The 14,378-nt window shown below is 35.2% G+C and overlaps 1 protein-coding gene across 1 annotated transcript in view; it reads right to left on the bottom strand.

Annotated features, from left to right (window-relative positions):
* VWC2L (von Willebrand factor C domain containing 2 like) overlaps positions 1-10,280 on the bottom strand; it is a 192,583-nt gene extending 182,303 nt beyond the window's left edge. The window contains exons 1-2 of the mRNA XM_027965154.3: positions 9,549-10,280; positions 6,541-7,010 (exon numbers count right to left, since the gene is read on the bottom strand). Of these exons, the coding sequence (XP_027820955.3) occupies positions 6,541-6,930 (390 nt within the window). The 5' untranslated portion in view covers positions 6,931-7,010; positions 9,549-10,280. The remainder of the gene's footprint in view (positions 1-6,540; positions 7,011-9,548) is intronic.
* Between the last annotated feature and the right edge of the window lie 4,098 nt (positions 10,281-14,378).

Genomic DNA, 14,378 nt, shown 5'->3' with positions numbered 1-14,378 from the left:
GCTGACCATCAAGTCTGTTAAAATTTAAAGTAAGAGACTATTTCATCCCTTCAGGGGTTAACTTGGAAGCTATTTATAACTATAATTCATACTCCCATAATTTGAAAAGTGTTGAGGGCCATTTTCAGTTCTTACTGAGGCTTTTGAAAAAAACAAATTATTTCAAAACTCCAATCTATTTCCTAAATTTAATGTAGTTCTGTAGAATTAAAAAAAAACCAGATGAGCACAATGTAAAAAGAATGAGAAAGGGTTTGAAGAACTTTATAAATTTAAGTTCTAAAAAAATTGACTTCTAATCTTTGAAACTGGTCAGACATTATACAAATTCAGCAGATGCTCCCTAGTTATTTACAAAGATGGGTGTTCCCTCTAGGGAGAATGATCATTGAGAATGATCCACTTTGAGGCTGCTTGTGGTACCTGCTGGGGGCTGAGTTTCAGATGAGCAACAGTCATTACTGATTAAGATTACTTAATCTCTGTTATTTTGCAGCCACTTGAAAGGAAAAAAACCTATGCTTGAATTCACTCAGAGGCAATTTTAATACTAAAAACAACATGATCTGCAAAACAAAAGCTGCATATTGTAGAGTCAACAGCTGTGGACTTAGTCTTCTCAATCTCCCAACAAAGACCTCAGTTATCTTTGTTGTATGAAATTATAATGTTTTCTAGGACTGACTTTCAATGGAATCTTACAAATGCCCCAACTACTTGTTAAGAACTTGTCTATCCCCTCTTGGGAAAAATATGTTTAAAAACCCCACTCATAGTCTTAAGAGTCACCCATTTTCCATTATTAAAATCAATACAGGTGATCAAAAAAACAGAAATAAAAAAAAATAAAAGAAACCCCTCCCAGTTGTTAAGATGAGAGGTCTTTCCTGCCTTGTCTCCCATATTTCAGCAGGATGTTCATAGCAAGTTTGATTCCATTTAGTGGCAATGAAATACATATAATACATACTACAATCTTCATACATTTGGAAAGATGCATTCTGTATTTCTTTGTTTATACAAACATCTTAGTTTCTGCGCCTCTCATATTAATAGGAACTGGTGTGATGGCAGATGAGTGGGTGGGGTACAATAAATGGCATTTCTGCAAACAATTATCCCTTCATTGAAATTTCTTTACAGCTTTTCCCCCTGTTCTTTCACATATTTGGTAATCAGTTCCTAGAATATGCTGCTTTTCATCCTTTTTCTGTATTAAAACAGACACACACAAAAAAAGAAATCTCCTAACTTGAAAAATCCTTTCTACTCACTTTTATATGGACATTAATGATGGGACATAGATTAATGAGAAAATTGGGAAACCTGTCTTCCTGTGAATGTAGCCATTGAAGAGTGAGTCAGTTCTCAATCTTAGTTGGCATTGACAATTTTTATGGGTGTGGTGATTTGGCAGAATACTCTGAGTGATTAATTTTCTGTCCTCTTTGCTGCCTTCCTCAAGATTTAAATGCTAAGTCCAAAATTCAGGGCAAAAACTAAACAGCTTACCACAGCATGAAAACATTTTTTTTTTTAAGCTGTAACATATTTACAAAATGTGCAAAATGAGAAAATAATCACACTGAACCTATTAAAAATAAAACCCAGAAACTTGATCAACTGCCTTTGGCCCATAATGGGAAAAGTACAAAAGTCAGTGCCTGAAGAGAAAGGCAGGTTTTGGGCAAATCCAAATCCTCAAGTAGGGGTACTGGGTGTTGACTGCAGAAAATCACTTTAAGACAGGCTATGCAAAGCTGAAATTTAAAAAAAAAATCTCTTTCAGTTGCAAGTAGTATAATCTTCAGTGTCTGACCTAAAACTAAATCAGTACAAGTTATGAAGTATAAAAAATTCAAAAAAGGCTAATTCTAGCTGAGTGAGAGTTATAAAAATATTGAGAAAAATAAGAAACTATTTCTCCCTTTAAAAAACTCAGCATGAGATGGTTAAGCACAGAAGCACACCTGATACAACCTACATTTCCAATCAAGGTTTTCTGTAGGAAATGCTACTGTAATTTATTATTTATACTTATTTCTTAAAAAGTAGGTTCCAGTGTCATTTTGCCTGAGTACACATGAAAGAAGAGAAAACCTAGTACATGATGACCTTTATCTTAATACAATATTACCAGAACACTGGAAAATTCAGTTTTCAAAAAGGATAGTGTGAAAGCCATTTTAAAACCTTATATCAGTAAGTGTTAGAAAAAATCCAAATGTTTATAAATGACATTATTTTTTCCATCAGGTGACACGTGTATAGCAATTTACATTTAAATTTAGTGATCAGAAAACACTGATGTAGTGACATGTTTTTGTAACTGTATAGCGTCAGACCACACAATTAAAACACTGAGTGGTCATTACACTTGGGATGGAAAGGCAATCCAGGGTGAGCATTAGTTAGGAAGAGGTGGGGAGACGGAGTAGAAAGCAGAAGCAGGATGGAAATGCATGCTTTATGAACAATGTATGTAATCTATAGGGGCCCAGAGAGCACTCTACCTGAAGTTTGAATGCTTCTCTAATTAAAATGGAGAGATCAACACATAAACAGAAACAAAGGTATTTAAAGGGAACTTTAACCTTTTATATTCTGTCTGTTCAATTATAACCTGACTCACTTTATTCACCAAAATATATTAAATGCCTGTTATGTGGTTTACATGGTGCTGGGGTTGGGACCAAGGAGCAAAAAGAAAACATTGTCCCCAGCCTTAAATGTTTCACTGTCCAGTGGGGGAGAGAGAAGTCCTTTCAGTTTACATTATTGCAGTGTGATAGAGATGGTGGTAATGAGTTTATATGCTGAAGCCAAGAAGCCTGGATTTGAATCCTAGTTCTTCTATGTTAGGTATGGTGTTGGGCAAGCTATTTACACTTTGGTGCTTCAGTTTTCTTATCTGTAACACAGTGCTAATAACAGTGTAATTTCATAGTGTTATCATGAAATGTGCTATAATACACATAAAGCTCTTAATGGTGTCTGGCTCTGACTACTGTCCTTGTTATAATGGTATGAAATGCAGCCCAGGATACAGCAGTAGGCCAGTCAGAGGAGGCTTTGCAGTTGAGATGAGATTTAACCGGAGTTTGGAAGCAGTTTAGTTGGACTTCCACATGTGCGCATAAATGGTAAAAAGGTGTGGGCCAGCATGTGCAAGCACACAGGGAAGAGAAGTCACTGAAAGTTTAGTAAACTTGAAGAAGTTGGTGAGTAGAATCGACTGTACTAGGGAATTTCGGTTTTTATCTTCAAGACTGTCCCTGAATGTTTTTGTCTTTATACAAGCTGGTCTCATTCTTTGTTTTCTGCAACAGTTCCGCTTTCCCAGCCATTAATCTCTCTTCACTTCCATTCAATTAAATACTTGGCTATAAAGTAATTTAACTAGGTCAACTCTATGTATAACAACCTGCATTTTGTCCCTTGTTACTCTTTAGACTGAATCTATTCTGGCCTAGTACTCGAGTTCCTCTTTCCACGTTCTGAAAACACTATTCAAGTTTACCTCTTTCTTCTGATAATAGCATTTTAGTAAGATTCAGTTCCCTGTCATTCTCATCTTTCTTCTTTTCTTGCTGATTTTATTTATCCAAATATCTGACTTTGCTTAAGCAGTTTTCCTCTTTGGAATTTTAATCCTCCTAGATAAATTTTAATTTTTTTAAGAATATGTTCATCTTTGACCTTCCTGAAGAAAAAGACAGTTTAGTTTGTCTGACCAAACCTCATACCACGTTGATAAGTTTCTGGCACCATAATCCCCTTGGTGTTGACCTTCATGATCACATGCTTTATATTGCCTTTTCCCCACTTCTCTCTCCAACTTAGTTCATGCCTTCCTTGTGAGTGGAGATGTTCCCTTCTAGACATTTTACTCTCTAATGCATGTACAGTACAACTACAGTATCTTGTATACTAAAAAGTCCAACAAATGCTTATCAGATGAATATATAACATACAAGAATATCACTATACAGGCTCCTTAATAACATGCCAAGATTATTGTGTGAAAGTTGCATGTAGCTTTAAAAATCAGCTTACAAGAGACAAGAAACTAAATTAGAAGAGAAGCAAGATGGCTGATATTTACTTAGGCATAATAGTTTACATAGATAAGTATGAAATTTAAAAAACTGTTGGAATTTTTTCAGTTGAGTGACTTTTAATGTCAAGCTTCCATCATGAGACATAAGTGAAGACATGAAAGAATGCAGAACTCAGAGAAAACTCCTGGACGCTAGGATTCAGAAAGAGTGAAAGGACCATCTTTTTCAGTATCTGTTGTGTACAAGATTCCTAACTTCATATAAATTATTTCACTAATTCTTTCCAATATCTCCTCTCAACAGAAGAAATTATTATGATGGTCATTTTGTAGTGAATGTTACTGTGGCTCAAAAAGTTTAAGGACTCCTTCCAAAATCTTACATCTAAGTGATGAATCTGGATATAAATCCAGGTCTTTCTGACTCTAGAGCCAGTGTTTTTAGAAGTGATATAGGCTTTATCGTTAGAATGGATGTATTCAGAAAAAGGTTAAATAACTTGACAATTTTGGACAAGTATCAAACTTGGTTGGTCTCAGTTCTTCCAATCTTATTAATTTAGTCTAGATAATCTCTAGAGCTCTTAAAACTAAATCCTTGTGAAAAAGTGGTATCTGTTTTCTTTTTTAAAAATCACATTGATTTAAAATCAATGATATTATAAGTCAGGGAAAACATTGTGCATATCCACAGGTTAAATATTAATTTTAGCATGCACAGATAATTAGAATGAAGGAATTATTAACTTGATATATCTTTATTGTTTGATATGGCAAAATGGTTTTTATTTTTGGAATAAGAATCTAACAAAAACAGGGAAAACTATAGCATTTTTAGTGATGAGCTAAGTTCAAAAAAATCAGTATCTTTTATTCTTTTATTTAATTTGGTAGTCAATATTTAATAATCTCAAATTTTATCTGGCATACAACTTTGCTTGGGCTAGGCTATCTTAAAATGTCTTTTTATTCGACTCTAAATAAAAACGCATATTAGAGGAGAGTAACCTGATTCTAGAACCATGACTACAGTCAGTCATGTGTTAAGTACTTGCATTTACTTTTGTTACCCTATGTCAAAATGTGTCCAATGTATTAAAGACCAGAAAGGAACTGATAAATGTATGACACTCTTAACTATTATTTGATGTTAGTAATGGTAATTTTACTAGATTCTCAGGCCTCTTCTCAATGTTGTACAGCAAAATATCATAATACATGAAAAAGTCTAGAATAACACTTACATATAAGAAAGTTGAATGTGATAATTCTCACTGAAATTTCTCTCATGTTCTAAAGAAACTAGTCCAAATTACTGGGTTTCTTGGGTACATTAGATCTGGTTTGAACCCACAACTTTGAATAGACTAAATGCAATGAATTGCTAACACACAGAAAGTACTCTGATCATGATCTGTTAAAACCTTTTCCCATGTATTGACTTCTACCATTTGACTCTTGTAAAGAAGGAAATTGGGTCAATGCTAATAACTGAACATTCTTCTCTCACAAATAAACACATGGAAAACTAGCTATAACTTCTTTTGCCTACACATTTCTGAGCATGTTGTCACAGCACTTGGTTAGGTAGAATGAAAATCTTTATATCAAGCCACCAATATGACAGAAACCACAAGGCAAAGCTGTCATTGCATTTGAGGGCATGTTGCTATATTAATTTATACCTTAAGGGTTCAGATCTGGCTTGTATGAAACCCTAATTAAAACCAGTCATTAGAAAAAAGAGGCTCAAAGAAGAGGTAAAAATGAAGTCCACGATACTTGACAACATGACACAAGCATAAAAGAAAGACTGAAAATACCATTGAGGCTGGAAGCCTGTGGAATTAGCCTTTTTTAAAAACTACATTTTACAAGGGTCTATGATAAAATTCAATTTTCTCTGGGATCTTATATGTCCAAAAAAAAAAAAATCTAAAGATAAGAGAACAGAATGGGAATCATGTTCTACAACAAGTAAGTCCAACGCATATTCTTAATACAAAGACCACAGCTCAGAAGTGTGTCTCTGTAGTACTTGAATTTCCATACACTAAATAGATAATTCTAGACTACAATTAAATAGCTCCAAATACAGGCTAATAAGCCACACACACTCACACACGAAACTCACAAAATTTAAACATTAATAAACACATAGTTTTTAAACAAAATTGTTTCCATTAGAAAACATATTTTGTAATAACACAATGAAATGTTTAAGGGCAAAAATAAAAGATGGTAAGCATGCTCCAAATACTTCTGAAGGAAAAAAAATTCTTGTGAAATCCTACAGATATTGGTCGACAAACCAATTGCCTACTGTACCACCATAGTGGTACTTAGGCTAACTGGAGTCACATTTTTGTAAATCAAAGAGAAATTTAAAAATGTGCTTTTTCAACTGTAATTTTACTGTCTTGATCTAAGTATGTGGTGTAAAATGTTAGTGTTCAATGAATATAGAGGGCAACTCATACCTTAAATTCCTCCAAGATCTTGTAATTTTTCCCATGATATTCACAAAAGTTTTTGACTTCTTTGCACTCAGGACAGCATCCATTGTGTTCCACTTTAGTACACTTTGGGTGAATTTTAGGGCATTCTGGCTGGTCACAGACAGGTCCATCCAGAGCACAGACACATGGGCAGTTGGAATGCCCTGGGAAAAATCTTTCTCCCAACTTGTATACAAAGCCACTGTCATCCACACACCCCTTCCCTCGATAGTCATCAAAAATCAGGTTGTCGTTACTGGAGGTCTGGTCACCTTCATCAGCAGGATAGTCTTCATGACTGATGGCAGCAGAGGTGACCAATCCAGGGATGACCAACAGCAGTATGCAAGCTTCATGAATATGAAGAGCCATCCCCCTCCTCAACGGCTTCTGGATGTTCTCCTAATGTTAGATATACTCAGCTCCTTCCATGAGAACACAAGAGGGGCAAGCTGAAAACAAATATTTAAAAAGAATGATTTGACATATATAAATAGAATATAGGTTCATTTAAACCCATGCTTTTAACATGTTTGAGATCTGTTTATTTGAGATCTATTTGGAAGTTTTGTTGTTGTTGTTGACTTGCTAAGTCATGTCCGACTCTTTGCGGCCCCATGGACTGTAGCCTGTCAGTCTCCTCAGGGAAATGCATGGGATTTCCCAAGCAAGAATACTGGAGCAATTTGCCATTTCCTTCTCTAGGGGATCTTCCTGACCCAGGGATCAATCCTGAGTCTTCTGCATTGCAGGAGGAATCTTTATACCACTGAGCCACCTGGGAAACCCAATTGGAAAGCTACTAAAACCTCAAATAGACTAAGTTCATGCAACTATCTGCACTTTATTATGAAGTTTGGAGGATTGATCCTTGACAACATATGCATTAAAATTTGTCCTTTGTGAACTTCTTTTACCTTGGATATTTAAGCTTTAATTTACCTTCTGAATTTCAAAGGTCTAGCTTTGTCTATCTTGTAAGAAGTGGTTTTACGGAGACTCAATTTTGCTAGTATTAATAGTTACAATTAACTCAAGAATATCTGAATGCACACTCTTTGAGTTCACTGACAAAACTAAACTAGTGAGTGACAGAATGTATATATGTTACAGTCATCTGTGTGAAAACTCCAGAGATTAGGGAGAAAACATGCTGCTTCTAAAAGAAAGACAAAAAAACAACAGTTGAATGCAAATTATCACTGGATGAAGCTGGTACAAAGGCCTTCCTACTTCTTTATGCCCATAATTGGAGAACAACAGTGGTCTCAATATGGCTTACTTGTTTAGGTGGATATGAATTTGGATTTTGAAACATAGTTAAGAAGGAAAACAGCACAAGTATTCCATAGTGAGTAACAGAATGAAAACTTTACATAATAAATAAGAAAATGCCATGTACTGAAAAGGATTTGCTAAAAATAAATTTATTTGTATTATTGTCCACACCTTTATTTTATTCAGGAAGTAAGCTCCTAGTGGGCAGGAAAGATGTATCTGTAAATTATTTTTACAGTAACTTGAGTCTAATACTCATGTAAGAAATAATACTTGAATTACTTCAATGTAAAATAGCATTCACATATTCTCAAAAATATACCTCTCTTTTTGACATGCCAAAGATACTTGCATTTAGGCAATTTGCACAAAAATGCCAATGGACAACTGTTTGAAGTTTCCTAAAATAATAAGGTATTGTCAATTCATAGAAAATGTACCTTATATACTTTGGTGTTACTGACTCTTGTAAACTTCACTTAGTATTAGTACTTGATGGGAGTGTTGGTAGTGGGCTCTTATTTAAATGGTTAGAGTGACTATCTCATACAAAGCCTTGGAGAAATTGTGACTTTAGGGAGTAATAGATTGAAAAAAATGTTAAATAATTCATTTGTCTATTTACATGTTGCTGGCTTTATGCCAATATTGCTAAAATTGTATATAGGGCATTTCCAGATCATTTTACAAGGGTCATTCATTTATTTTCAGATTATAATAGCAGTGATAAACCATCTATTTTAGTCTAACATATGCACATAATAATTTTAAGCAAGATAACGATGGCATTAGAAAACTTCAATAACTGTTATATTTGCATTTTAAGTTAGATATGCAAATTCTGGTAATAGTAAAATGGAAGATAGTATATTCATGCCTTCCTTCAAGAGAAAAAACTCTCATATTAGAATTCCTTCTGCGAAGGTGATGATATAGGAGATGGATCTCTTTTAAAATATGTCAAAAATAATGAGTCATGACAGAACGAAAAAAATGCAAACCTATAATTCTACTTGAGAAGCTGGAAGCTCCCTTTGACAAAGCATTTTTTCTCTTAAATTACTATAGAGGCTACAGACATAATACAAGCTCCTGAAAAATCATAATTTTCTAATTAAGTCATGCATTTATACATTTCCTACACACTTAGAAAGTTTATCTTAGAAGAAAAAGGAGCTACTATGCTTTCTTACAGTTTTCTAGTAGTATCTTGTCAATACATGCAAGATAAGCCAAATAAAATACCCAGATCATTCTGTTTCAAAAGGACACAGACAGAAAATGATCTCTTTGCAAGCTACAGGTAGGCATTAATGTGTCAGGTTAGGGTAAATGCAAACTCAAAGGTACTATAGGGATGTCATACTCACTTTATATAAACATTAAACATGTTTTTTAAATATAAAATATATTTTTAAATTTGCATGGAAAAACAAGGTCTTATCTTCAATGTAAGAAACTTATTATTTTTAAAAAAGCATTCTTCCTAACTGTGCTACTCTTGTGCAATTTAATATTTATTTAAGAGAATAAATATTAGAGAAATCAAAATGTTTATCCGAAGATCTTTAATAAGTAAGTAAACACTGCTAAACTGAGGATCGCTTCCCAGCTAAACTTTCCCCCTCCCCACATTGCTACATATGATTTAAAATGACTGCATCTATTTCTTTGAGAAAACAAACATAACTCATGTCATAAGATACACTTACCTAATCACTCTGGAGGTTAAATGGTGGTGGTGGGGGTCACAAACCAATACGAACTAAAAGATCACGCTTGTGTTAGGAAAGCAGTTTCTCTTTAATTATCCAAAGAATACATTTTTCAGGCTTGAATTAAAGGCAATCCATTCTACCTCCCATTTCAGAACACAGTCAAGAAGCAGTCTCCCGCCCTTCCAGAGAGAAACACAGCAGACACACATAAGAAATATGCTTTGGACCTGTCTTCAGAATTCAAAGCAAGAAGCAATGCTGGTCCTGTAGCAATCCAGACCTCAGGAGAAGAATCATGTTGAACTTATTTTTAGCCTTTTCCCAGATACTTCTAAGAAATTTCCCAGCTGATTATGCCTCCTCCACACATGAGTTCACTTACACAGTGTTTGATACGGCAGTAGAGGTGATTTGGCTAGGCTCTGAGGATCAAAATCAGCAACAGCATGCTGTAGCTTAAAGCCCACTCCGCCGGCAATAACATCAGCATCATCCACAATATGTTGCTTGAATCCCCTCTTACACACCAGAAAATGCTAACTGTGGACGTGAAGGAAAGGAGCAACTTTAGCTGGGTTTCTGCATCACTGAGAGCAGTTTGCAGACTGCTGATTTGGAGCTCATTCTGCCGGCAGCCGGGAATTCCTCAGCACCACGGACAGCGCCAACAACTGGCTTCTGAGCCCAGCTAGGTCGAAATCCCGAGCTGCTCCTTGAGATCAGACTAGAGCATTCTCTAAGCAGTCGCATTTTATATTGTGGATGCGTGCGTTAGGAGGGGAAAAGGCATTTCACGTGCGTGCGATATACTTACTTGCATTGAAATTACAATAAAACACTAATCAAATAATTAAATAAAAAACATTGTAACTATACCCGATGCATTCTTGCATGGGCTGCAGAGATGAAAGTTCTGAAGAGCTTTGCATTTAGATTTAAGCCACCTGCAGTCTCTGATTATTATTAACAGATAAAGCACAATCATTGATAAAGAATTTGTGAAAACATATGCTCCCAAATTCTACTTGACCCTTTGCTTGTAGAAAGCCTTTCCCCGTGCTATACATAATTACACTTAAGGTCTTCTTTCAGTTTAGATTTGAATCTTTTTTTTTTTTTTTTAAAGTAGCCTGGTTCTCCTGCAGTTTGTTTTCTAACATTCAAAATCAATCTCCTGTAATTCATCTAGTCTGTCATTAGGCGTCATTGTAAAACTGTTTCTTCCAAACCACTAGCAAAGATGCTCTGTTTCGGAATTCTCCCAAAAGGAGAGAGAAAAAAAAAAAGACAAATAAATAGGCAGAAAGTTATTATTTTTTATTGGTAACAGTATGAGCACTAACATTTATGTCCAAAGCAAGTTTTAAAGAAAATTGTAAATGTTACCTGCTGACACATTTAACCAGCTATTTACTGGTTTGGGACAGTATGAGGCATTTTCAAGCCTTAAAGGGAATACCCTCCGCAGTGGTATACACGGACCATCAAGACCACGTTCGAACGGTGCCATCAGAGCCTCCAGAGAACAGAGTCTCTCCATCACGAGAAAACATGACTGTGTGAGCCTCACTCTCATGGCCCATCAGTTTGTGAATCTGCCCAGATTTAAGATCCAGCAAATGGATAACCCCATTGCCACTTGCCTGAGCTAAAACTCGACCTGACAGAGAGAGAGGGGGAGAGAGGAAGGGAGAGAGAAAGAAAATCAAAGTTTTATTTCAAGCAGTAACAGTTTACAAGCAACAAAATATACAGTTTTGTTTCAACTATAATTCAGACTCGTGTTAGATGTTAGTCAACAAATCTGAACTAACTCCTGGTTGTACAGGAAATAATCCCAGCCACAATTAAGATATGCCAATGAGTAGATTTAAAAATTTTTAAATGATCTGTTTTATATGTAGAGGTCATAAAATGCCCCAGTAGTCTCCTTGTATTTGGGATTAATAAATAATTTTGAGAAGATGAGATTGAAAGCAAGTAAACGATAAACCTTTCTTTTCAAGAGAATTACCTCTGGAAAAGTTTTAAAAATAGGATTCAAAACTATCTATCTATATTTATATATATACACACTAATACATACATAAATAAATATATACACAGTGGATAATTTATACTTACATTTGTTATACTTAAATTTGTTTATTATACTACATCACTGCTTAAAACTATAACAATATGCATTTATACTTTAAAAATTGTGATACTCATTAGTCCAGCAAACTTTTATTTGGAGTTGAAGTGAAAATAAACACCTCCATTTTAAACATGTCTCAGCATTTTAAATCTAATTTAAAATTCTGTTAAACTAAATTTTATTCCATAAAAGAGCTAAGTATAACACAGAGTATTCTCATAATTTTTATACTAATATTTGTGACTGAATAATTTCCTTAAAATGAAATCATATCCACATACAATTACAACTAAAACTTTTATTAAAGAAATCCTGCTGCAAACTATCAGGGAATTTGGAAGTAAGTAAAAGCAACAAAATATGTCTACATAAGCTCAGTGTGTGGGTTAAATAAGTGATATTAGTACTGTCCATGGGATTATTTAACCATACTTAGAAGGTATATATATATATATACTTAGAAGGTATATATATTATCATTCATATTATGATTTAATGAATCATAAAATTCATTAAACTCTTTCAACATGTTGTACACTAGATTCAGTAAATTTAATTACTATCTATAATTCCAGATACTCTTACAATATCTAATGATAAAGAAAATAATAACTCCTAGATAGGCGAAGAAAAACAGGCTTGGAAAGGCTAAATAAATTGCTTAAGATGACACCCTAGGTATTGGAGGGAGCTCACATTTAGTCACCAGCACTTTGAATACAGTCTGGATTTTTTAGTCATTAGCTTTGTCATATCTAGCACAGCACTGTTATCAGTGACACCTTCTTGACCAATGTTAAGTAGGTGATATACTGTAAAAGTAGAGCTTTCAGTTCAGTTCAGTCTCTCAGTTGTGTCCCACTCTTTGCAACCCCATGAATCGCAGCACGCCAGGCCTCCCTGTCCATCACCAATTCCCGGAGTTCACTCAGACTCACATCCATCAAGTCAGGGATTCCATCCAGCCATCTCATCCTCTGTCATCCCCTTCTTCTCCTGCCCCCAACCCCTCCCAGCATCAGAGTCTTTTCCAATGAGTCAACTCTTCGCATGAGGTGGCCAAAGTACTTGAGATTCAGCTTCAGCATCATTCCCTCCAAAGAAATCCCAGGGCTTACAATTCCATGTTAAAAATTCTATAATGATATTGCCATAAAGGTCACTGTGAAATATTTAATCACATATTATAACCCAAATTGCCATGAAGAGTTTCTAAAACATGGTAAAATTGACCATGATAAATATGGCCTATTTGCAAGATATGGCCTTTATATCTACTGGGCTTCTTCATCTAGAACAAAGCCTGACACAGCAAAGATCCTTAGGATGGATTTGAGTGTCCAAAGCAGCAGAAGTGAATATTTATTACAAAGCCCCTTCTACCAAGTCTTTGCTGACAGAGACATTACATATGGATTTCATTTTCAGCCTTACACTATAGACACATAGTTTGTGACTTTCCTAAGAATCAAATGACTTTCTTTGTCTCATCTTCATATAATAACAAGGTAGGTGGTAAATATCATTTTCTATTTTTTTGCAAAGAAAATCAAGCAGAATCAAAGCCCCTAGGAAAAGGAAAAGAATTTAGCCATTAAAACTTTTGTTGGAGTCTAATCTCTAAAAATTATAATTGAAAATATTTGTAAAAGTTATTAGTAATTTCTTAAAATTCAATCAATAAAATAGAGAAAATAATAATATTGGAATTTTATGACAGGAGTATATTATTTCATAAGCAGAAAGTGAAGAGGAGTTAAAAAGCCTCTTGAGGAAAATGAAAGAGGAGAGTGAAAAAGTTGGCCTAAAGCTCAACATTCAGAAAACGAAGATTATGGCATCTGGTCCCATCACTTCATGGGAAATAGATGGGGAAACAGTGGAAACAGTGTCAGACTTTATTTTTTGGGCTCCAAAATCACTGCAGATGGTGACTGCAGCCATAAAATTAAAAGACACTTACTCCTTGGAAGAAAAGTTATGATCAACCTAGAAAGCATATTCAAAAGCAGAGACATTACTTTGCCACCTAAGGTACGTCTAGTCAAGGCTATGGTTTTTCCTGTGGTCATGTATGGATGTGAGAGTTGGACTGTGAAGAAGGCTGAGTGCCAAAGAATTGATGCTTTTAAACTGTGGTGTTGGAGAAGACTCTTGAGACTGCAAGGAGATCCAACAAGTCTATTCTGAAGGAGATCAACCCCGGGATTTCTTTGGAGGGAATGATGCTAAAGCTGAAACTCCAGTACTTTGGCCACCTCATGCGAAGAGTTGACTCATTGGAAAAGACTCTGATGCTGGGAGGGATTGGGGTCAGGAGGAGAAGGGGATGACCCAGGATGAGATGGCTGGATGGCATCACGGACTGGATAGACGTGAGTCTGAGTGAACTCCGGGAGATGGTGATGGACAGGGAGGCCTGGAATGCTGCAATTCATGGGGTCACAAAGAGTCGGACACGACTGAGCGACTGAACTGAACTAATATAATTCAACAATATCATGGTGCAGGTATTTAAAAAAGGTGTGTTTGCTTGAACAGATTTGAGTCAGCAAGTTCATGGTGAGGTTTGCAAGTTTACTTGAAGTCATTTTCAAAAGACTGTAAGATTGTGTGTATCCATCTATCTATTTAACATCATGTTCACCTCTATGAAGTATATTGGATTATTACATGGCATAGAA

This window comes from Ovis aries, chromosome 2 (assembly GCF_016772045.2).
Source record: "Ovis aries strain OAR_USU_Benz2616 breed Rambouillet chromosome 2, ARS-UI_Ramb_v3.0, whole genome shotgun sequence".
Taxonomy (NCBI): Eukaryota; Metazoa; Chordata; class Mammalia; order Artiodactyla; family Bovidae; genus Ovis; species Ovis aries.
This window is presented reverse-complemented; position numbering and strand designations above follow the sequence as displayed.